Raw genomic sequence first — 25744 nt, forward strand, 5'->3', positions numbered from 1 at the left:
TCTTTTTTAAATATTGATTTTCACATACTTTGTTACTATATGAAGTCTGTAATTTATTCTGAAGTTTATATATTATTTATTTGACCTACATAATTTTTTTTGAATAGTCTTTTAATTTAAAAAATGTGATAATCATAGATTATTGTTGTTCAGTTTTTAAGAAAGATTTTTTAACTAAATAGATTGGTAATTAATTAATCACCTTGTCAAAAAAAAAAAAATGTGTCACTGTGAAAAATCTTTCTTAGACAGTTCACTTAGAATTTAAAATCACTGCACACATTCATTTTGTCAAATTAGTATACACAAAAGGATTATAGAAATAAAAAATAACAGCTGTAAAAACAAACAGCAATTAATCAGATTAAAATGACCAGGGGCAATGCCACTATTACATGTATTTTATCTAATTAGCAAAATATTGCAAGTATTTAGACATTATATACATTGTTTGTACTGAAAATTATTTTCAATATTGTGACAAGCACACTTTTGATATTTTTAAAGTAAAAAAAACTATTTTGAATTTATTTATAATTTCTTTAATTATGTTTAATTTAAATAACTTCATTTCTGAGATGTCAAAATACCCCTTGATGTATTGGCAAGTTAATAGGAACAAATTCACTCTCCTATCAATATGATGATCTCCTGATCATGGAACTTCCATGTTCTGATCAAGCAATATCTGCAACATTAGCTCCTGGCGAAAGACTATTTAGAATTGCTGTTAAAGTGTTCAGACAAGAGAGATTCAGACTAAATGACAAAACATTAAAATAACTAATGATTATCAAATGCAACGCTTAAACTATGCTTACATGATGTATTTATTAATTATCGATAACACATGGGTTTGTTGTTATATTGGGAACATGTGTTTATGTTTACAATTATATTTTAATTATTTTAGCATAACAATAAGTCACCTTAACAAAGTTAAGAGTTTAAAGTTCTTTGTATGATAGCACGGACTGGTCATTCGCGGTAAAAGTTAACATTGAAAATACATTTTCATAGCTTGACCATTTGAAGCTCAGTCTTAGTGCAGTGAAGTTGGCTTAATAGTAAGCTATGTCGGATATTGATACGGACCACGCCGCAACTAATGCCCAACCTAGAGGTGAGTCACAGCCCCCTGCACCACATTCTGATATAGCAGATGCTTTTCATTTGTTCCGTGATTACCTAGATTACAAACTTGTAGATTTAAAAGCAGACCTGGCTCCCGAGCAAGACAATTTGTCACGTAAATTTAAAGAAGAAGTCGGTATTAAATTCAAGAAAGAAGGGAACAGTATTCAATATCATTTCAGTGATGAAATTCTGACCGGGCTCCTTAAAATTCAAAAGAAGGGCTCCTCTTTAGATTCTCCCACTAACAGTATTGTGTCTGAGCTTATTACTAAAGTTAAAGCTAGGAATAAGTCGATAAGGATCGCCGACAGCTCTGCAGGGGGCTGGACTACAGTGCGCGAATATGAGTCAAATACCATCACTGATAACTCTGACGATGAAAAGAAGATTAGACAAGCTGAAAGTCGTGCAGTTAAGTCAATTAAAGAGAGAACCAAACCCCGCCCTTCTCCATACAACATTAGCAACAGAGCAAACCAAAATGCAAGACCAGCTGAAACTGTGCCGTATCCTGCTTATTCTCAGTCTTACAGTCGTTATTCTCAACCTCCACAGCCCTTTCGTGCAGGCTACGGTCGACGTGAGCCGGCCCAGTATGACATGTGTCACCAGTGTAAACAGTTTGGACATTGGCGCAAGAACTGCCCACTTAACAGGGTCCAGACATTTCAACACAACGTTCAAGGACAAGGCGCGCAACGATCTTAAACCGGTATTTAATGATAAGTATTTAAATTGTGAATCACATTTTTCTAAATGGGGTAATGAAAACTATGTTAATGACTATTCTGTTTTTCTTGAACAAGTAAAGTTTTTTGAAAATGCAGAACATTATAGTACTTTTCACGGTGTAAAATATAACATATCGTATTTTGGAAAAATATTGGCGCTAGTGATTTTGTCATAAACACTATAAAAGGCGGTTACATTATACCTTTTTTAGAAACGCCTAAACAGATGCACAGTAAGAACAACAAATCTGCATTTATGAATGAGAAATTTGTTGATGAAGCTATTTCTGAATTAGTAGATACTGGGTGTGCTAAGTTGGTCCCTTTTAAGCCCTTCGTCGTGAATCCTTTGAGTGTAGCGCTAAATTCATCTTCAAAGCCTAGGTTAATATTAGATCTTAGTATTTTGAATCAAAGTGTCAGAAAAGACAAGTTCAAGTTTGAAGACTGGAAAGTTGCAATACAATATTTTGCGAATGATTACTCACTTTATAAGTTTGATTTAAAATGGGGTTATCATCATTTTGATATTTGTCCCCAACAGCACACCTTTTTAGGGTTATCGTGGAAACAGCAGTTTTACTGTTTTACAGTCTTACTTTTTGGCTTATCCACAGCTCCTTTTTATTTTTTCAAAATGTCTACGTGAAATGGTGAAATACTGGAGAAGAAATTCTATAAAGATAGTTTTATACCTAGACGATGGTTTTGGCATGGCTCCTACTTTTGAAGAATGTAATAAAGATGCTATTTTTGTTAGAAAAAGCCTTTTGTCAGCCGGTTTTTTGATAAACGAGAAAAAATCTATTTTTACTCCTGTTCAGGAGCTAGAATGGCTCGGAATCATTTGGAATTCAATTGAATTTTGTGTAACTATTCCTGATAGGCGTATTAATGATTTGATACGTTCCTTGTCAGATGCTTTGACTAATTTTAACACATTGTCAGCCAGACGATTATCCCAGGTAGTGGGAAAAATTATATCTATGTCTCCTGTAATTGGCAATATCTCTAGACTTAAAACTAGATATAGTTACATGTGTATTGAAAGCAGGGTATCTTGGGATACGGTATTGAATGTGGAAATACCAATCCAAGTTAAGGACGAATTACTGTTTTGGCTTGATAACATTAAGAGAGTTAATGTAAAAAAGCTAGATTTTTATAGCAAATCTACGGTAATGGTGTATTCAGATGCAAGTAATGTTGCTTGTGGTGCTTATACAGTTGAAGTAAATAGTAAGATTTTCATCAAATGTGGAATCGTTCAGAAATGCAACTGAGCTCTACTTGAAGAGAAATGAAGGCAATTGAGCAGTCCCTGATTTCTTTTAAAAATGTTTTCAAAGGGTGAACATTGAAATGGTTCACAGACAACCAAAATTGTGTAAAAATTGTTAGATCTGGAAGCATGAAATTTGAGTTACAAAATTTGGCAAATTCTATATTTTCTGTTTGTTCTCAACAAGGCATATCGATCCATGTACAATGGATTCCACGTTCTGAAAACACTTTGGCTGATTATGTTAGCAAAATGGTTGATCATGAAGATTGGGGTGTCTCCTCCCATTTTTTCAATTTTATAGATGAAATGTGGGGTCCACATACGATCGATCGCTTTACTAGTCATTTAAATGCAAAGTTACCTCGTTACAATTCCTTGTTTTGGAATGCAACTGCTGAAGCTATTGATGCGTTTACACAAGACTGGTCTCAAGAGAACAATTGGCTTATTCCGCAGTGGCGGATCCAGAACTTTCCCTAAGGGGGGGGCCGCTGACTGACCTAAGGGGGGGGGCCGCTCCAGTCATGCTTCAATGATTCCCTATATAATCAACCAAATTTTTCCCACGAAAGGGGGGGCCCGGGCCCCCCAGGCCCCCCTGGATCCGCCTATGAGTTCCTCCAATTTATTTGGTTCTAAGAGTTAGCAAACATGTCATAGCTTGCAAGGCAAGTGGTACATTGATTGTGTCTAAATGGACGTCTACAGTGTTTTGGCCATACATTTTTAAGAAAGATATGATATATCTGGATTATGTCGTTGATGTTTTAGAATTTCAAAAAACAGAAGGCATTTTTATGCAAGGTTTGAATGAAAAGTCTATTTTCGGTTCGGAACGGTTTAATTCGTCAGTGTTGGCAATTAGAATGAAAGCTTGATGCTATACTGTATAACATAGATTTTTGTTTTAATGATCATTTCGTTGATATTTGTGTATCCATTGTATATTCTGACATGATTGATTGCTGTCATGGTAAGGGAAAAGCATGGTCCTACAGAAGTATAGTTGACATGGCTAAAATATTGTTATGGTCTCAGAAGAGCATGGTCCTATAGCATTATAGTTGACAAGGCTTTCAGATTGATTAAAAATTATTTGTGTATCCATTGTTAATTCTGACATGAACGGTTGCTGTCATGGTCAGGGAAAAGCATGGTCCTACAGAAGTATAGTTGACATGGATTGAAGATTGTTATCTATTTTATGTGTTTTAACTAAGCTGACATAGCCACTTGTTGGCATGATTAAGGAAAGCATGGTCCTATATAAATTATAGTAGACAGGGCTTATTGATTATCATCATACATCAGTATTCTCATTTTAATATGTATTACAATGTATACGTTTTTCAGCTATCTTTCATACTGGTAGATGGGAAGCATTACCAAAGGATTCTTTCAACAGTCACCTTTCACAGTTGTCAACTAAGTTGCCACAGTTTTGCCTTTCTTCTAGATCATTGAATACAACAAAAAACTACAAATATGCTTTTGAAGCTTGGACTAAATGGTGTGTATTTAATGGAATTTGCTATTTACCGGGTTCTGACACTCATGTTTCATTGTATTTAATAGATTTAACCAAATCTGCTAAGTCACATAGCAAGATTAATGAAATGTTTTACGCTATTAGTTGGGCTCACCGGCTCGTCGGGTTACCTGATCCATGTAAATCAGATTTAGTTTTATCTGTCAAAGAAGGTTCTTTAAGATTAATAGGTCACACTGTAAATAAAAAAGAGCCAATTACTCCGGAAATTTTGAAACATATTGTATTGTTATATGGCAATGAAAAGTCCTCTTTAAAAGATTTGAGAATAGCATGTATGTGCTTATTGTGTTTTTCTGTTTTTTTTACGTTTTTCAGAATTGTCAATTTGAAAAGAAACAACATAACTTTTTATGATTCATATGTGAAACTTTTTCTTGAAAAGAGTAAAACATGTATACAGAGAGGGTAATGATGTTCTTATTTCTAAGACTTATAACATCACTTGTCCAGTCAATATGCTTCACAGGTATTTAAGTTTGGCAAATATTTCTTCCAGTAGCACGGAATATATATTCCGAGGTTTAAGCTATTGTAAAAGTAACAATAGTTATGTACTTCGTAAGTCAGGAAAAATATCGTATTCCTCCGCTAGAGACATTTCATTGTCCGCTCTTCATAAGTTAGGTTTAGACAAGACAAAATTTGGTCTTCATAGTTTGAGATCTGACGGAGCTACGGCAGCTGCCGCATCAAAAATTGAAGATAGAATTTTCAAAAAACACGGTAGATGGAAAAGTGATCGTGCTAAAGATGGCTATGTTAAAGAAAATTTAGAAGAAAGGTTGTCAGTTACAAAAAATCTTGGTGTTTGATATATAATCAATGAGTCCATTTTTGGCCCGTCCTTTGTTTTGTTCGAAACTTTGCTGCACTCGTCTAGGCGAGCTGTTTCCCATAGATATGTGTTTGAGTTTTTGTTCATAAATACTTTATTTGCGTTTGAGGGCACGAATAAGACAATAAATGTATTTATTAACTATCGATAGCACATGGGTTTGTTGTTATATTGGGAACATGTGTTTATGTTTACAATTATATTTAAATTATTTTAGCATAACAATAAGTCACCTTAACAAAGTTAAGAGTTTAAAGTTCTTTGTATGATAGCACGGACTGGTCATTCGCGGTAAAAGTTAACATTGAAAATACATTTTCATAGCTTGATCATTCGAAGCTCAGTCGTAGTACAGTGAAGTTTCCCCCACCCCTCCCCCTGTGTACATGTTTTGTATAAGCTTATAATATTGTAAATGCATTATGCTTTTTCTGCAGATGTTAAAAAGAACATTATGAAGTTATGGTTTTGTGATATGAAAGATTCTATTTCATTATCTCTCATTGTAGATATGTTTGTAAGACATGTATGCTGCAGCGGTCTTAGTGTGTTGGCAAAGTGATTTGAGGACAGTTGAATTATTTGATAATAAAACTTTGCTGCACTCATCTAGGCGAGCTGTTTCCCATAGATATGTGTTTCAGTTTTTATTCATAAATACTTTATTTGCGTTTGAGGGCACGAATAAGAAAATAAAATATTTTACACATGGATTATATATATATGTATAATATTGTTAAAAAATTATGAAATGTAATGTGTAATTTAATTAATTACTTTAGTACAGTAATTGTAATTTAATTAATTACATTTCAAAAACTGTGAAATGTGTAATTAGTGTATTGATCATTTTTGCAATGTAATGTGTAATTTAATTAAAAACATTCCAAGGTAATTGACCCCAAGTATGCACTGTTGGTAAATGTTTCGTCCCCGAGAGTGTCACAAATTAAGTATTCAGCACGTCTATGTTGACATCATATGTCATTCATGCGTCAATTTCTTGGGTAAAATGTTTATAAAAGGTAAATATACTTCGAAAATCTTTTTTTTTTTACTTGTTCTTTTCAAAGCTCTTCAACTTTGCACTTGATTAGGCAATTCACCGTGAAGAAATCAAATTAAGAAGAGCACGGAGAACCCAAAATTGCAAATGGATTTAACAAATGTTAAGGTTCCAATAAAGAATGATTTATTATACAAACAATATTCAGATATAATATAAACATGTGGGCTGCGTCAGATAGAAATCGACCTTATGCAAACGAATATCGATACATCTATTAACCTATTCCGGATTAAAATAATCGCTACGGAAAGTGTAACTATTTGAAAAGTGAGTTGTTATACGAACCTTACTAATCAGGGCCGTAGCGTAATGGAGGCAAATGAGGCAAATGCCTCACTTTTGAAACGACGATCAAACTTTAGAAGTGTCATTTTTTTTAATTTCATGTATTTTACATTATCAATATGCGAGTTTCGAGTTTCAAACTATCTACCGGCACACTACATACAGTGTTTCCAATCTGCAGCAGCTATTTTGAATATAATTATTTTACCATAGCGGTGACGGTAAAACAAAATAAGTGTCCCGATTACAAATCAAAATACAAAAATTGAAACAAATCTTATTTATGTCGTTACAAAACTGGTTGAAGACGGGTTCTTTAAGAGAAAAAAAAAGTTGAAACACCCCCCAATAAGTATGCTGGCTTATAACTTTCTTGGTTTATTTTTGAATCTACCAATGTTTACACACTGAAAAACAAACATGCCGCAAATGCAAATCGATAAAATAATTCATTGACCAAAAAATATAAGGATTATTTATAATTGATTTAAACAAAATCATGAAGCGCCTTTTATATGGAAGTCTTTAACGTATAAAGCAATTCATGATTTTTATTTATCTTTAATAAAAGCAAGGATTTGTATTTCTATACAAATCCTTGATAAAAGTATGAACTATATTTTTGGTATTGTTTGAAAATATTTTTTTCGTGTTTCTTTTTTATTATTATTATTATTAGCATTGTTTGGTTGTATGCTAGCGTGTTCCATTGATTCTATTGTGGTAGGCCGTGGGTTCGAACCCCGAACGGTGGGTTAGACCAATGACTTAAAAATTGGTAGAATAATGTGTCCAAATAGGTGGACATGTCTTCCAGCGGAATGTTTACATGTTTACAGATAACTTGTGACATTAGAACGTCAAACATCTGGTTAAGTAACAATGTTGGTCTAGTCTTCTCTGTACATATTCTTATGGTTAATGATTATGTTTAATAAATGTATCTTAATTGATGCTTATAATATGTTCTGGTCTTTTAGAAGCTTATAACTTGCTGTTGGAGATAAATATATATATATATATACATCAGAACGTGTGTTGAAGCTTTTTAATAGTATGGGTTACAGGAGAATCGGAAAGTTTTGGTTTACCAACAGAGATTAACTTTAATATTGAAACTCGTTTTCTTACTTACTAGGCTAGCTAATAAAAAAAACGCATTTCTGTTATATTTTTTTTTTATTATAGATATTAATGCTGAAATAAGCTTCTTCCGTTTCATGCATCCGAACCCCCCTAAAAAAAAGGGCCCAAAAATTTTTCGCCTCGCTCCGCTCGGCGAAATGCCTCACTTTAAAAAGACATGCGCTACGGCCTTGCTAATACACAAATGTTCAGTTTTCATTTCTCGTGTGAATGTTAAAAAAAACCAACCAAATAAGTATTGATGTACATGTATACTTGAATTTGCACAAGGTCGATTTCTATCCGACGCAGCTCATGTGTTGTTAAACAGAAGTATGAAGGTGAAAATATCTAGTAAGTCTGGGCAATTTTTTTTTTTTTGAAAAATGTGGGATATATTTTCATGGCAAAAGTGCCTTTAGGTCTTGAGTACTTTAGGCTAGATCAAAGTACACAAATATATTATACCTGAAAATGTTCTTCATGACAGAACAAAATCAGCTTGGTATAAGAATGGTGCGGATGAAGTCACTAGGAACGAACCAATTCATGCTAAATTTGACTATTTAGGCATTTTTCAGCACAGAAAATTAACTTGTTGATATACTTTTACAGAGTTTTCATCCACATAGATATAGGAAGATGTGGTGTGAGTGCCAATGAGACAACTCTCCATCCAAATAACAATTTAAAAAAATAAACCCTTATAGGTCAATGTACGGCCTTCAACACGGAGCCTTGGCTCACATCGAACAACAAGCTATAAAGAGCCACAAAATTACTAGTGTAAAACCATTCAAACGGGAAAACCAACGGTCTAATCTATATAAAATTAAAAAAAAACGAGAAACGAGAAACACGTATAAATTACATACAAACGACAACTACTGTACATCAGATTCCTGACTTAGGACAAGTGCAAACATTTGTAGTGGGATTAGCCTATAAAAATACATCCAGGTGGCTTAAAAGTTTGTTTTTTGTCGGATGGGTAAGTTTGGCATGGTAGAAGGCTTATATATAGGCCATGTAATATTATTGAATATCACACAAAATGAGACATGGTTAAAATCAATTCGACCAAAGTAGTGGTAACATGCTTCGGCAAGACTGGAAACAAAACAGCTAACAAAGACAATTATGGAGGAAAAATTCACTAAACAAACATGTTTAAGATGCAAGGCTGTCTTAAAACAAGGTGTGCGCTTGCATTAAAACCGAAAATTCCGAAATATTGTATCAAATACGTCTAGGATTAACTTTATTTGGGAATAAAGTAAAAAAAAACTTATGTGTTCTGAATAATTCAAAATTTATAAACGGTAAATTTTAATTCCCCTTTCCCACCTTTTTTTATTTTAAAGATCTAATTCTCCTATATTCTTTATGAAGTAAAAAAATTGTTTGCTGAAGACGGCATGAAGACGCATCTTATGTCACAAAATGGCCTAAAATATCAACTTTATCGTAAAACACTAAAAAGGTCACTATTTGGTCCGTAAATGGTTCTATATCAAAAGCCTTAATGTTAAATAAATCAGTTCTTTTTATTAAAGTACAAAATATTCTCCAAGGTAAGCCTATTTTAGACATTTTGTCAAAATATGATGATTTTGCTAAATTTTCAGATCCAACAGCTTTAGTTAAACCTTGGCCGCCATCTACGATCCGAAATGTTTTGTAACCTAACGATTCCAATTTCATATGGAATTCATCGATACAAAATTGTTTATTATCGTGGATTGCGGCCAAGGTTATGCCAAAAACAATTAAAATTATGGAAACAAATCTACTAAAATTGACGATTCCAATTTCATATGGAATTCATCGATACAAAATTGTTTATTATCGTGGATTGCGGCCAAGGTTATGCCAAAAACAATTAAAATTATGGAAACAAATCTACTAAAATTGACCTTAAACTACAAATTATGTTTATTCAAGCGGTCATAGCTTCATAAATTTAAAAGGAATGTGTCAAAAAAATATATTTTTGTCCCGATTTAAAAAAACATCAAAAATAAAGGGTCAATTTCAACCATTTGTGAACCTTTTCCAAATTTACATTAACCCAATTAATGTTTAGAATGCTGCCAGAGCATCCTTTCAAGAAATTACTATTTGAGGTTTGTTTCCCCTCACTACTAGTATACTATTAAATGTATTTTAGGTGGAAAGTGTTGTCAACACAACTCGTCACCAACTACATAGAACCATCCATTCATCAACTTGAACGCAAAGTACATGTTCTTCATTTTTGGAAAAGCTACCAAACCAAAGTAGGACTAAACATCACGAAGGGTGGCACGACGGCATGAAGAAGATGATCCAAGAACATTTGTACAATGCCAAACATATAGACTAGCAGCATCTACTTTAAGGAGAGTAGACAACAAACACAGTGACCATCTTCTCGTGCTAAGCCTGAAGAATACGACCAACAAAATAACATACAGCTCAACCAACGACTACACGAACACAATGAACGTCTTAATCATGTTGAAATGTGAACCAGTATGCTGGCATTGTCTTTTGTTTGTTACCTATGGACTGTATTTGTAAAACAAATATGTGATTGTTTTTGTTTGTGTTCTGTGTGTAATATTGATGTACGTTATGTACTTTGTGTGCATTATTTCTGTACTGTAGGCTCATTGTGTTGTGTTCTTTATTGTTTTACCGTATGCATTTTGTGTGCTATTACTGTGGCACCATATGTACGTGTCCTTTCTTGTTATACATTATTTATTGTGTGTGCTTTTATTATTGTACCATACTTATGTATTGTGTGCGCTCTATTGTTGTACTTTGTGTACATTGTTTTGTCCTTTTTTGTTGTACATTATCATTATGCATTGGTGTTATTATTTTTGCACCATATGACGATGATATGTATTGTGTACTCTATTGTTGTACTATATTTACATTGTATTGTGTTCTTTATATTGTACACAATGCACTTTTATTTTTGTACCTTTTGTACATTGACTGAGTTATTCCTTTATTGTTGTACCTTGTGATTTAATACTGTACCAAATGTGTTGTGTGTGCTTAATTGTTGTACATTTTGTATTGTGTGAGCTTTATAGTAGTACCTTATGCATTGTGTGTGCTTTAATGCAGGTATTTATTACTCAGCTCCAGTATGTGATTAACATTTATGTTTACTATAGAAAATTAAGTAGTGATTGATATGTATTCAAAATATGTTGTTCGTGGCAAAGCAATCTTATATTATATATTTGATGAAACCTTAAATTACATATTTATATGTGCTAAATCAAATATGAATTGTAGTGTTGACAAAGTTTAACAAATAAACAGGTTAACCGTCGGAAGCTCCATATACATCTGGAATACAAAAAACTGTAACTAAATCTAACTTTTTCATTCTTAAAATATTTGATGGAAATGTGTATTGTAATCATACTGGCAGTCCCGTATTCGAAAATGACAAAAGAGGGACGAAAGATACCAGAGGGATAGTCATACTCATAAATCGAAAATAGACTGACAACACCATGACTAAAAAATAAAAAGACAAACAGACAAATAAAAGTACAAAAGACATAACATAGATCACTAAAGACTAAGCAACACGAACCCAAACAAAAACTGGTGGTGATCTCAGGTGCTCCGGAAGGGTAAGCAGATACTGCTCCACATGTGGCACAAACGAGGAAGTAAATAAAGTTAATTGTTCAGTATATTGATTACTTGATCAACAATGAAAGCATTCCATTTTATATAATTTATTAACACCAAGACGTATGGTCTATCACCTTTCAGTAACATATAAAATAAACATAATTTACATGGGGCATAGGTGTGGAAAATAAATATATTTTGAACAGTTGCAAGTGGATCAAACTGAAAATCATTTCACATTAACATGTATTGTATGACGTAAATGTGAAAATGACAATGCATATTTCAAACAACTGATTTATAAGTTCTGTAACCCAAATTAAGTGTTTACTGACCACAGTAAGAAACTCCTATACAGTATCATATACCAATACATGTGTAAGGTACCGAAGAAATGTCTTTGATATTCACTCCAATACTGGTTGACCAATTAAATATCGAATATAGGTAATAAAATTATCAAAGAGAGATGAAACTATCTTCCAACCAAAGATACTAAATAGAAATGGAAGCAATTTCTACAAAAGATTGTAATATTAAGTCTTATCTCAAATACATACATTTTTCATATGAATCGGAGTTCCTTCAGACACTTGTCAAAAAACAAGAGCATCAAAGAAGCCAGATTATTTAATTTCATTATCAGATATATTGATGATGTTCTTTCCATAAAAAATCCGAATTTTCTGATTGGGTTCCATTAATATATATCCCAGAACTCGAAATTCAAGAAACAACAGACACGGCTTCCTCCGCCTCATTTTTAGACATGTCTCGAACTTGACTTACAGAATCATCTCAGTACCAGAATCTATGACAAACGAGACGATTTCCCCCACCTTAGTAGCAATATACCAACTTCACCTGCAAATGGGATATATATTTCCAAACTTATTCGATATTCAAGATCTTGCAGCTCCTACTCAGAATTTTTAAAACGTCATCAGTGTTTGAGCAGAAAGTTGATGAACCAGGGGTATGTCAAGTAATGTCTCGTCCTTTTTCTAAAAAAAGTTCATCGGAAGGTACCAAGACCTTGTTGATAAATATTCCGTATCAACTTCACAAATAATACATGAAGGTCTTGATGTTTCGATTCTGCGTACTGATGTTGTTTATCATCTTAACAATGTGTTATATTGTTCTTTCGTTTGTCTTTGTTCTGATATCAATATTACTTTTACTGTTTAATGTGATATCCATTTAACGTGGCTCGGTACTTAAAGATCCCGTTGATGTGTTTGTATTATGTTTCATGGTTTGCTGGTCTTTTTTGTATATGCCACTTTTTGTTTTTCTTTGGTTCTTATAACGTGACTCTGTACTTTGAAAGATCCTGTCAGTATTATTGTTCTATAATATGTCATTATGATATATTTCTATCATGAATTAGAAAATACGTTGAACAACAAACGTCAAAATTATTCAATTGCGTAGTGGAATGAACCTTTTGTGAATTCTTATAAATTTTTGTACTATTTTAAATCTGGGTCTATTTCTGAAATAATTTCTTACATACTTTTGATTTTTTAACCCTGTATGCTAAGAGTGTCCATGTGAAATTTTAAAATTGTTTGTATAAATATTGAACGACAAAAATATATGACGTATAAAATTTTCTGAAGTCAGACTCGCGAATCAGTGAATGTGTTTGTAGACAGATGTTTTTTTCTTCTGTTAAATTGTTCCTTTTAAAATTGATACACGATGATGACTGCTTGACCCGTATTTTGACTATAATTTTATTTATTATGTCTGTTTAGTTCACGCATCATTGTAAATATAACGGAATTTGATGAGACTGTCAACAAAGTGAGAGGTTTAGCGCAATACAACCAGGTTTAATCCACCATTTTCTACATTTGAAAATGCCTGTACGAAGTCAGGAATATGACAGTTCTTTTCCATTCGTTTTTGATATGATTTGTCATTTGATTTTGCCATGTGATTATGGACTTTCTGTTTTGATTTTCCTCTTAGTTCAATATTTATTTGATTTTACTTTTTACATGATAATATAATAAGGTTATGGAAAAAAGGAAAATCACAAAAATCGTGAACTCCGAGGATAATTCAAAAAGGAAAGTCCCTAATTAAAAGACAAACTCAAACGCTCAATCACTTCAAACGAATTGATATTCCTGACTTGGTACAGGTATTTTCTTATGTAGAAAATGATGGATTAAACAAGGTTTTATAGCAAGCTAAACCTCTCACTATGACAGTCGCATCAAATTCCGTTATATTGACAACAATATATGAACAAAACAAACAGACATAAAAGGTAAAAATGTCAAAAATACAGCAGTCAACATAGTGCTATAATCCTAATATGGGAAAGTGCTAAAAACTCACAATTTGATACGTAAAACGTCAGAACCTATAGGCTGGTAACTTCCACCTTCTTGCTTTGGATTACTATAGTAAAATTCAGTATAACCTTGTAGTCTTCATGCTTTCAAAAATAATAGTAATATACCGGTTTATAGTTTTAGACATAAGCCTGTATATGGAAAAGGTGTTGCACAAAGATGAGCTGCCTATATCTGTTTGGACGTTTCTATAGTAGGTTGCAGAAAATCACTGGGCCGATGCCACTGCTGAGCAAGCGCCCGTGGAAGTTCCCGCCCCGAGGGTATCAGCAGCCCAGTATTCCTCACATCTGAGAATACATGAACTATCACAGATATGGTCATAATTACAACTCAACGGTTACAGAACTTTTGAATTTTTCGAAATAATAAGGACTTTCTACCATAGGCAAAATGATAGGAATAGATTACCATATAAAATGTCAATCCTGGTATCTTTCTATGATGACTATATTTACTAAATCTTTCGAAATTTTGGTCCATAATGCTCTTCAACTTCGTACTTCAGGCCTTTTTTTTTTTTATTCGAGCGTCACTATTGAAACTTTTGTAGAACAAACTTGCGTCTGGCATTTAAAATTTTGATTCTGGTTTCTATGATAAGTGTTTTTGCTACATAATTTGCATTAAGACAATAAATTTTATATTGAAAAAAAATCAACTAAAAAAACATATATTTCCATTTCCAAATATTGTACTTCAAAGTGAAGGTACAAAGTGTTGATCTTTAAGAATTTCATTACCTATCTAGCTTATCTGCTTATGTATAACACTTTCTTGTGTACTATTATTTGTCCGTTTGTCTTTTTCTTTTTTAGCCATGGCGTTGTCAGTTTATGTTCGATCTATAGGTTTGAATGTTCGCCCCTCTTTCATTTATGTCAGTGCAAATTTATAAAGTGTTTTTAATTTAATCAAAGTGGGAGTGTTCCTTCAATATCCAGAGGTTCATAATATTCAACAAGAGCTGTCAAAATGACAGTAAACCGGATACTTTAACATTTATTTGTGTTCTGGCATTTATCAATATTACAAGGACCAAAACTCCTAATAGGAAATTTTAAAAGGTTTGGTTGAACGGTTCATGAGTAAATGCACGGACACAACATTTTTTAAACTTTCAAGAACCGTAACTCCTGCACGGTAAAAGTCAAAATCGTCATTATTGAACTTGACCTCCATTTTGTTGTCAGTAACAACATATTAAAATTTTAAAAGGTTTGGTTGACTGGTTCACGAGTAAATGCACACGACATTTTTTAAACTTTCAAGAACCGTAACTCCTGAACGGTAAAAGTAAAAATCGTCATTATTGAACTTGACTTCCGTTATGTTGTCAGTAACAACATATTAAAATTTTAAAAGGTTTAGTTGAACGGTTCATGAGTAAATGCACGGACACAACATTTTTTAAACTTTCAAGAACCGTAACTCCTGAACGGTAAAAGTCAAAATCGTCATTATTGAACTTGACCTCCATTTTGTTGTCAGTAACAACATATTAAAATTTTAAAAGGTTTGGTTGAACGCTTCATGAGTAAATGCACGGACAACATTTGGTTGCCGTCCGCCCGCCCGGCCGCCCGCCGTACATCCCCAAATCAATAACCGACATTTTTGACACAAAAATCCGGTTAAAAACTTGTTAGTTCAGATTCTAGCTCTGTAATCCAATTTTTAGTCAATGTCATGTTACCCATGTATGTTCAGTGTCTTTTTGACTTATAATTGTACTGTTCCTTTAGTATCTTTTTACTTTTATTTTATATTGCTTCTAATTTCATTGGAGAAATTACTGCATCCTTAAAAAAAATAATACTTCGGATTTTTAAAATATGGTCAAATATTTTGAAGGCAAATCTGACATGTTTTGCATTGGAAAAAACCCTTATTAGAATAAAAAATTATTTAAAAATAAATTCTACATTATTGTTCCATAAACTGCTCAATACATGAACAATGTTATCTAAGTTCAAAGCTATTCCATTATATTATTATATTCAATTTAATATAAGTTAGAAAAAAACTTCTTATCATTTATCAAAATGTCAACCAACAAGTTTTCACTTGACTGGTTGAAAATATATTTGACAGTTATTCCTTAATAATTGTATTGTAGCTTTTGGGTTTGCCTTTAAGAATAATGAAATTACACAATAAATTTGGCAGATAATATTTTTTTACATGCCTTAAATCTTTAATCGTTTAAATTTACAATATAAAATTACATTCTATTATTTTAAAGTGTACACAAAGACATTCATATAATGAAAGTTCAAATCACAATATAAACAAGATAAGACCAGATGCTCCACAGGGCGCAGCTTTATACGACCGCAGAGGTCTAACCCTGAACAGTTGGGCAAGTATGGACACAACATTCAAGCTTGATACAGCTCTGTATTTGGATTGTGATAAAATTGTTGAAACAAAATAGGTTTCTGACACAGAATGAATGTGGTCTAAGAACTTAAACTTAAAAACTTACAAAAATTTAAACTGGACATTTACCTATTATGGTTAGATTCAGCATATATAAAAGAACCCCATATATTCAATTTTTGTTGAAATCAAACAATTTTAATTTTGGACCCCGATTTGGACGAACTTGAAACTGGGCCTATAAGCAAAAATCTTAATACATGTTAACCCAAACCCAAGCTTCAGCATATCAAAGAACCCTAAGAATTCGATTTTTGTTGAAATCAAACAAAGTTTAATTTTAAGACCCCGATTTGGACCAACTTGAAAACTCGGCCCATAATCAAAAATCTAAGTACATGTTTAGATTCAGCATATCAAAGAACCCCAAGAATTTAATTTTTATTAAAATCAAACTAAGTTTAATTTTGGACCCCTTTAAATTAATGTAGACCAATTTGAAAACGGGACCAAAAATCAAGAATTTACATATACGGTTAGATTTTTGATGAAATCGAACAAAGTTTAATTTTGGACCCTTTGGGCTCCTAATTCCTAAACTATTGGGACCAAAACTCCCAAAAATCAATCCCAACCTTCCTTTTGTGTTCATAAACCTAGTGTTTAAATTTCATAGATTTCTATTTACTATACTAAAGTTATTGTGCGAAAACCAAGAAAAATGCTTATTTGGGCCCCTTTTTGGTCCCTAATTCCTAAACTGTTGGGACCAAAACTCCCAAAATCAATCTCAACCTTCCTTTTGTGGTCATAAACCTTGTATTTAAATTGCAAAGATTTCTATTTACTTAAACTAAAGATATAGTGAGAAAACCAATGTGTCTTCAGATGAAGACGACGCCAACGTCATACCAATATAAATTTTTTCCGGTCGTATAAAAAGGAATGAAAATATTGAAACAGATGTATCTCTAACCCAAGTTCAATTTTGATAGCATAAAGCAAATGTTACAATTAAAAAAGAAACACTGTATGATAATCTCTATATTTTACAAAACGATAGGATAAACATTCAAAATACAGTACATTCAAGTGACAGGGGCAAATAATCTACCAAGAAATAAGATGTGCTGCTTACAACAAAATACCCTAATAGGTGGTACCTCTTAAACTTATCAAATCACACATTATTTTTATGAAAAACTTTATAATTAAAAGAACAACAAATGGAGAAGTGAAAAACTGTAGGGTTGGGTCTTAAAATCTCTATGGAGATGTATCAATACTAATACAACTGCCTTTGAATTATCGTCAACTTCTTATGAGTGGTTCTTCTTACTTAGGCTGTTACATGTCGCCTTAAATTGCTTACTACCATTTCACTTTTAACTATTGTGGATAGTTGTCTCATTGGCAATCATACCACTCTTCTCATTTTTATATTATCACAAACTTTAACAACTTTAACAACCTACAATCGCACTTCTGCTTTTCAATGATTAAACAGATTTTCAAATTTCAAAACATTGTTAAGATCATGCACCAATATAGTAATCATTAATACATTAGTCAATATATATGTTTAACACAGTGGTATCTAAAAAGTATCCAAAACAGGAATGTTTCATTTTATTGCAATTGACGTTCTTGATCCTGAGTATTGTGCAGTACATTATGGCATATTAGTTTGTTAATCTTGAATTTTTAATATGTTTCTTTGTTCAATGTCCTCCATTTCTTTAAGAACAAATGCAACATTATATCGAAGTTCATGAAACTTTGATGTTGGTACCTGAAACAGAAAAAAAAACATATTTTTGAAATATCAGAAAATGTCAAAATAATATTATAAGTGGATCAATAGACACGTAATAAAGAGGACAAGCAGTCTGTTTGTCACGCTTTTCTAAGAAAGGGTAGGTATTTACAACCAAATAAATCAAAATTAACGAGTTTGGTGAAAGCTGACAAGATCATCTGGATGTTAGCTATATTAAGGCTTGCCAAACATAAAGGCAGGGTTCAACAAATTTAATATTAAAATTGGATAAGTGATTTGATATATCAGACTTAATGTTAAAAGATCTTTTTATTATCATATACATTAAGTTTCTTATCCTAAAAAATCAACTGTGTCTAAATCAATATGCTCGAATTATGCATATTGAAACTTAATTAAGAATAAAATGATATATTTAGAACAACAATCATGTGAAGTTTCCAGTAAATTATTTATAGCACACTGAAGTAATGGCACAACATATTGCTTTTATAAAAAAAATCGGATAGTTAAATTCCTGTGCCTATGGAATGATAAATCAATAAATTTAAATATTTTAAGAGAGCTTCTTTTTATCAATTACCAAATAAAATGTTTGGTTTTAAGGAAACCAATCTCAACATGTTGGAGATATGTCCAGTCTACAACGGATGTACAAAACATGAGAAATTGGCCAGTTTTCATTAAATGTTATGGAAAATCAATTATCATGCTACTTGTGACATCGTCAAAAGAACACTAATACCTAACTTTTAGATAAAAAGGCTGTTCCTATCTAGTTATTGATTACGCTATGGTTCATTGTGATAATGGTAAAAAATTACTTATCTAAAATTCAAGCTACAACACCATACTGTGGCTTTATCAAACCAACTGCTATTAACACCTAACACATTGCAAGTACGCAAACATTTTTGATTTGCACTGCATAAACAGGACTTGAGTTCATAAAAATATCGAGCACAATTATCATACTCAGATACAAAAATAAACCAATCAAAACACTTTATTTTGTACTCCGAGTACTAAGTAAAGTTTTATGAGCAAGAGCTCTGGTGATATTCATTAAGAAATCAAACTATAAATCAGAAACATAAATTCATAAAACAACTTTGACTCTCATCTTGGGATATAAAGTTTATTGACCCAAAAATACTCAATACTATATATTTATCTCTGTAAACATAATATTCTGGAATATTTTAGTACACCTAAAATGATATTTAAGAGATGATAAATAAATATATATTTATGTACTTTCACCCATTTGTTATTTAATAAGACAAGTGTGAGATCAAAGATTTAAAATAATTGTGGGAGAGTATGGTATAGAAATAGAGCAATCCCAAGCAATTAATTTGACAATAAGAGCTTTATTATTGCCAGGGGATAAAGAAATATTTATACAAAATTAATCATTTCGTCTGCAATTTGTTAAAGTTCTTCTGCACCTGAACAGGCTCCTTCTAATTGTCACATTGCTTCTTTTTTAGCTTTATGTTGCGTAATTTCAATCCTTGAGTTTGTTTCATTTTTTTCTTGCTAATCCACATGTTTAAGTTATGTAATATGGCATATAACATATATAAAACGTATAATATTGTCCTTGATATATCATGGGTTATACAACCAAAGCTTTTAGTAATTGAGGCATATATTGATGAAAACATATTATATAGTATCTCTCGAGACAGGAAATAATACATGTAACTTTAATATCAGACCTCTAATGTTAATTCATATATGTTATGAAATGATTTCTTCCTTTAATTATCTTAGCAACAATCAATATCAAACGAAACAGGATAGGTATGAAATCTGGATGCAGACTTTTAAATAATGTAATTAGTTACATAAAAATACCAATAACACATGGCCATTATAATAAAAAAAAATGGGTCTGTCACGATTTCTTGGCATTTGATTTTTTTCATGTTTCGTTTTAAATTAATAGATTTTTTTTTTAACTTCAGGCAATATCATTATTTTCTATTTCAAAACATACTAAATAGGAAATCTCCCTCTTATGAAAAGATTTTTTTGTGACATTTACCATACAATCCTTTTTTTTATAAAAAATAATTTAGTGATATTGTAGTTTTACCTATAAGGAAAATTATAAATCTTTAGAAATAAATTCATAATGGGTGGAAACAATTTGAAAGCCTTTTAGAGAACATAAAACAGACCTACTATAATAAACCATTTATTTTAACCTGCATTGGCTAGAGGTATAGGGGGAGGGTTGAGATCTCACATACATGTTTAACCCCGCTGCATTTTTGCGCCTATCCCAAGTCAGGATCTTGTATTATTTAACTTTTAGTTTCTTGTGTACAATTTGGAGTTTAGTATGGTGTTCATTATCACTGAACCAGTATATATTTGTTTAGGGGCCAGCTGAAAGACGCCTCCGGATGCGAGAATTTCTCGTTGCATTGAAGACCTGTTGGTGACCTTCTGCTGTTGTCTGCTCTATGGTCGGGTTGTTGTCTCTTTGGCACATTCCCCATTTCCTTTCCCAATTTTATGTATCACAAATTTAGTATAAAGAACGGTATATTTTGATCCTTTTCCTCATTTTCACTACAACAGCTATAATGAATGATACATTAGTAATTAGACTTCCTACATTTAGGTATAAGTACAATATGGTAATCAAATCTACTAATCTACTTCAGAAATAGATAACCTTTGCTGTATTTGGCAAAACTTTTAGGGATTTTTGGTCTCCAATGCTCTTTTACTTCGTACTTTATTTGGCCTTTTAACCATTTTTTGGTTCGAGTGTCACTGAAGAGTCTTTTGTAGACGTAACACGCCTATGGCGTGAATATAAAATTTTAATCCTGGTATATATGATGAGCTTATTTACTTGATTCAAATATACCAATTAAACTACTTTGATATATTGATAAATTCAACCATAATGAGGTAATTAAGCTTTTAATCGACTCATTCAACCAGTTGTTTGTTATATGATATATAATTGAGGTTTCCAATTCAAAAAAAACAGTCAAAGATTGCTCTTAGCACGAAATGAACTCACACAACTCCAGTTATCTTGGATTTTTGTAAAATAGCAAAATTCCTTTTGATATTTTAAAAGTGCTCACCTCAAATTTATGAATGTTTCCATTACTTAAAGTCATTTCCATAAGTACTGTAGGTTCTAATGCTCTGTTTAATACACTGAAATCGAAAATAGTTAATTAAAATAGTTTTATTCAAAGAATATACTTCTCCTAGGAGTTAGGAGGAGCTATGACTTATATGTAGGTTACATGTTGATGCTTTCAATGTCAGAATTTTTTTAACCATGACCCAAAAGGGACTGAATGATTTTATTCACTTAATAACAGTTTTGATTCTTTTTGCATTCATGGATCAAGTTTCTTTCTCTCTGATCATGCTGATAGCATACATGTATAAGTACTTGACTAACAATTGATATTAAAATAAACTGTAATAAAAAACTTAAGTTATTACAGACAGACAGATAAATGAAATGAGACAACAATAAAATGTCAAACTTGGAAAAAAACAGATAGCAATAGTGTACACTGACAATGATTGATTTAATGTTGAAAGTTTTAAAAATATTAGGTTTTACTACAATTATCAAATACACTTAATATTTTCAATAGTTGATGACAATCAAGACTAGGTCAGATAGATACTGACAGACAGATATGTATATAAGTATCCGAGAAATAGACCTAACTATGAAAACTTGACCTTGACCAATGAACCATGAAATTAAGGTTCAATGACACATGATAGACATGCACACCTTTTAGGTGTTATACCACCAAATCATGGTACGTCACATCCAGTTGTATACGAAAGTAGGTCTAAAAAAATATTCCCTTGAATTTGACAGTTGTAGGTAATTAATCCTACATTTTATTGCAGTAAAAACATTTCTGTGTCAAAAACATATGTCTTGGGGTATTTCAAAACACCATTATTTTTTATTTAGAATTTCTATAGAAAATTTTGTCATCTTGAGGTTACATGGTGACTAAACCTTGTACACAGATAAAATAAGGGGAGACATTTGATTGGTTAACTTCCAATGATGGTTATTTTCTTATATGCAATGAAATGTTATGTGAATTTTTTTTTTCTATAGTACTGGACAGGATAAAACTTTACTCGTGCCAAGTTTTTCTTTATTTGAAACATAGATAAATTCTGCACATTTTTTTGAAAAGTGCAAATTTAACAAAGACTAATAGGGGAAAATCAATGGTGGTGTTACACCTACAATCACACTTAAGCAGTCTCTGAATGATGAAAAGAACAATAGACATAAAACAGACAGAAACTTAACATGGGATCACAATCTTCTAGGTTCTAATATTTAAACCTTTAAACAGACAGTTTATGCTGCTGTGGCCATGTAATCACTATGTTTCCCATTCTGTGACTTTCTTTGCATGGCAGACAAAAATCATGAATGCTTGAAAATCTTTATTATTATATAAGAATTAAACCAACCTTGTAGATATTGCAACATCTGCTCTCCATTTAAAAGAATCAAGTCTAGGCAATCTTGGTCTGCTCTCCAAGGCATAGGTATCTATGTGTGGTCGCCTGTTAAATTTAATATTATTTTGATTTGATTTAATATTACATAAGGTGTATATTGTACTTTTGAGCAAATTAAAAGGTATTTATAGTATATCATGTATACAGATGGAAATATATGCTTAATCATAAGTGTTGACAAATTGAAATGTCTTCATTATTAGGATTATTTTAAAGGATAATGACCATTCAAACTTAGTGCTTTCTTCATTTTGTTTTCAACTAGCACTATGGAATTTGAAATAGCATTGATTCCTTAAAAATGCATCTTCGATAGCCAAGGGTTATGGCTTGCGAAGATGCTAAAAATGCAGCACCATGGTCAAATATAGAGTTTTGTTATACTATTTTGATATTTGCAAATAATGAGTAAACATTCATTGAACTAGGTGGATGAAAACAAATGTCTTCCCTTTTATCAATAACAAGAAGCCACTCCTATAAATAAAGGCAACAGCAGTATAACGCTGTTCTTAAGTCATAAATCGATTGAGAGAAAACAAATCTTGGTGAAAAAAATAAAACCGAGGGAGACACATCAACTATAAGAGGTAAACAACTAAACAACAGAAACACTAAAGTAAAACCAAAAAAAAAAACGACAATGTAACACACACAGAAATGAACAAGTTGTTAATTTGTCATATTTTCGTCTCTTGTGCACGGGGGGGTCTCTTCCTATATAAAGGTATATACATATGTGCCGCTGGAATGGGTCCTTTTTTTGATCCGTCAAATATATCAATGGGGTGCAATTTTACCGAGGAAATATATCAATAGGTAGTAATTGACCGATTGTGATATATCAATGAGTCATAAATTTCATAAAATATATGAATGGGTTATGATTTCGCTGTGAAATATATGTATAGGTAGGGATTTCACAATTATTCAATATATGAATGGGGGGTGTTTTTAAAATCCCAGCTGCACACCTGTAGCCAAAATCCCATGTTGAGACCCCCCCCGTGCTCTTGTGGAGAGTTGTCTTATTGGCAATCATACCACATCTTCTTTTTTATATATAATATAGCAATTGCCATTTTCCTGACTTGGTATAGGACATTTTACGAAAAAATGGCGGAAAAGCAAGTTTGCTGTCACTCTGACAGCCACTTGTATTATCTACATCAATTTTCACATGATTTAGAAAACAAGAATATGTGTCCATAGAACACTATGCCCTGCTTTCTCCATCACATTTCAACTCATCAATTAAACCAATAAATATGCAAATACTAGAATGGGAAAGTCTTATCATGACAAATAAGAATATACATTGGTTGCGAGTCAGAGTGGGGATATAAAACTTTTGTATTAAATTATTTATAGGCATGGCAGACTATACCCTAAACAACCTTCAAAATCTCAGGACAATTGTCAATCTTCCTGAGAAGATCTGTTGGTTTGATTTTTCTTATAATATGGGAAAATTTAAAGTGTTGTGTTTCTATTGCTATTGTGCAAGTTAATCAGCCATGTTTTACTCATCATTATCTGAACTTTCAAGAAATAATTCAGTAAGAAGTAAACATATAGACTATTAGTTAGTTTTCCTTTTTTATCAGTTCATTCACAGTATGTTACATCAAATTCAAAGGTATAAATGACATTAGATGTTTTTACAATATTCCTGTTGTTTTGTTTGACCTTAGTGATATCAACGTTATACAATTTGTTTTGATGATCAGAGATTTATACATGTAATTGAACACTTATATATTGATAAAATAAAGGTAGATCAACACTCTAACAATGATCTTATGATATAAACACTGCAGTCGTGCTGTGAAAATTATTGACATGAATATGAAGTGATAATTTAATTTTAACTATATATATATATAGCCTAACTTTTCAGAGGATTTTTTCATCCAATACTGTGGATACATTCTTATTGGTTGGATATCAATCTTCGTGGATGTCTTGAGTGCAGGTGCATCACAAAATTAAATGTTCATCGAATAACAAACCTTCTATAAGCGTGTATGTAGACTTCGGCAAAACCAAGAATCTAAATATCTACGATCATATTAGTTTTTCTTAATCCACGAAAATTGGTTCCCAAGAAAATAAATGAATCCACAGTATCTTACTTTTGAGAAGAAAAAAAATCATAAATCCAATTTTTGAAAATCATAAACATTCATAATTGGTTTTTTTTATTGATTGTGTACTGCAACTACTCATGTATGGTATAAATATCAGAATATATTACTTTAATATCTATTGTAAACTTATGCTTTTAAACTAGTAGGAAAAACCTATTGGAATGTTGATAGTCTTTTCATAGTTTTATATTTGTTACCAAGGAAGGAAAAGTAACAGAAATATTAAAACCCTTTATCATGAAATATATTAAAAATACTTGCTCCTTTATAAAAACAGTCATAAGAACTGAGGGTAGGAGTCTTAAACCTATTTTTCTATGTATTCATTAATTATAAAATTGTTATTACTTTGCTGTAATGTGTTTGCTTTAAAGAAAATTCTGTCACAAAACAATTATGTTTATATGACAAAAACGATTTTTAAATCTGGAAACCCAACTTAAAATTATTGTCATACACATAAGTACATTCATCAAATATTGGACCATAATAGGTAAATGTCTAATTTCAATTTTTGCAGTTCTTTGACCAAATTCATTTTGTTAACCTATGCTGTGTAAAATATTCAATAATGGAATCCAAATTCAGAGTAGTTTTAAGCTTAAATGTTGTGTCCATACTTGCTCAACGGTTTAGTATTCAACCTCTGTGGGAAAATCCAGTTTGCTATCACTCTGACAGCCCCTTATACAATGTATTATCTACATCAATTTTCACATGATTTAGAAAACAAGAATATGTGTCCATTGAACACGATGCCCTGCTTTCTCAGTCACATTTCATATCATCAATCAAACCAATACAGGAGTAATTGTCCTTGAAGGAGGATGTTACCTGTT

The 25744-nt window shown here is 31.9% G+C and overlaps 1 protein-coding gene across 1 annotated transcript in view; it reads right to left on the reverse strand.

Moving 5' to 3' along the window:
* Positions 1–17447: 17447 nt before the first annotated feature.
* The window catches only part of LOC143041890 (COMM domain-containing protein 5-like), a 53748-nt gene continuing 45451 nt past the window's right edge, over positions 17448–25744 (reverse strand). The window contains exons 5-7 of the mRNA XM_076214023.1: positions 22705–22800; positions 21318–21393; positions 17448–18213 (exon numbers count right to left, since the gene is read on the reverse strand). Coding sequence (XP_076070138.1) covers positions 18112–18213; positions 21318–21393; positions 22705–22800 — 274 coding nt within the window. The 3' untranslated portion in view covers positions 17448–18111. The remainder of the gene's footprint in view (positions 18214–21317; positions 21394–22704; positions 22801–25744) is intronic.

This window comes from Mytilus galloprovincialis, chromosome 8, assembly GCF_965363235.1.
Source record: "Mytilus galloprovincialis chromosome 8, xbMytGall1.hap1.1, whole genome shotgun sequence".
NCBI lineage: Eukaryota > Metazoa > Mollusca > Bivalvia > Mytilida > Mytilidae > Mytilus > Mytilus galloprovincialis.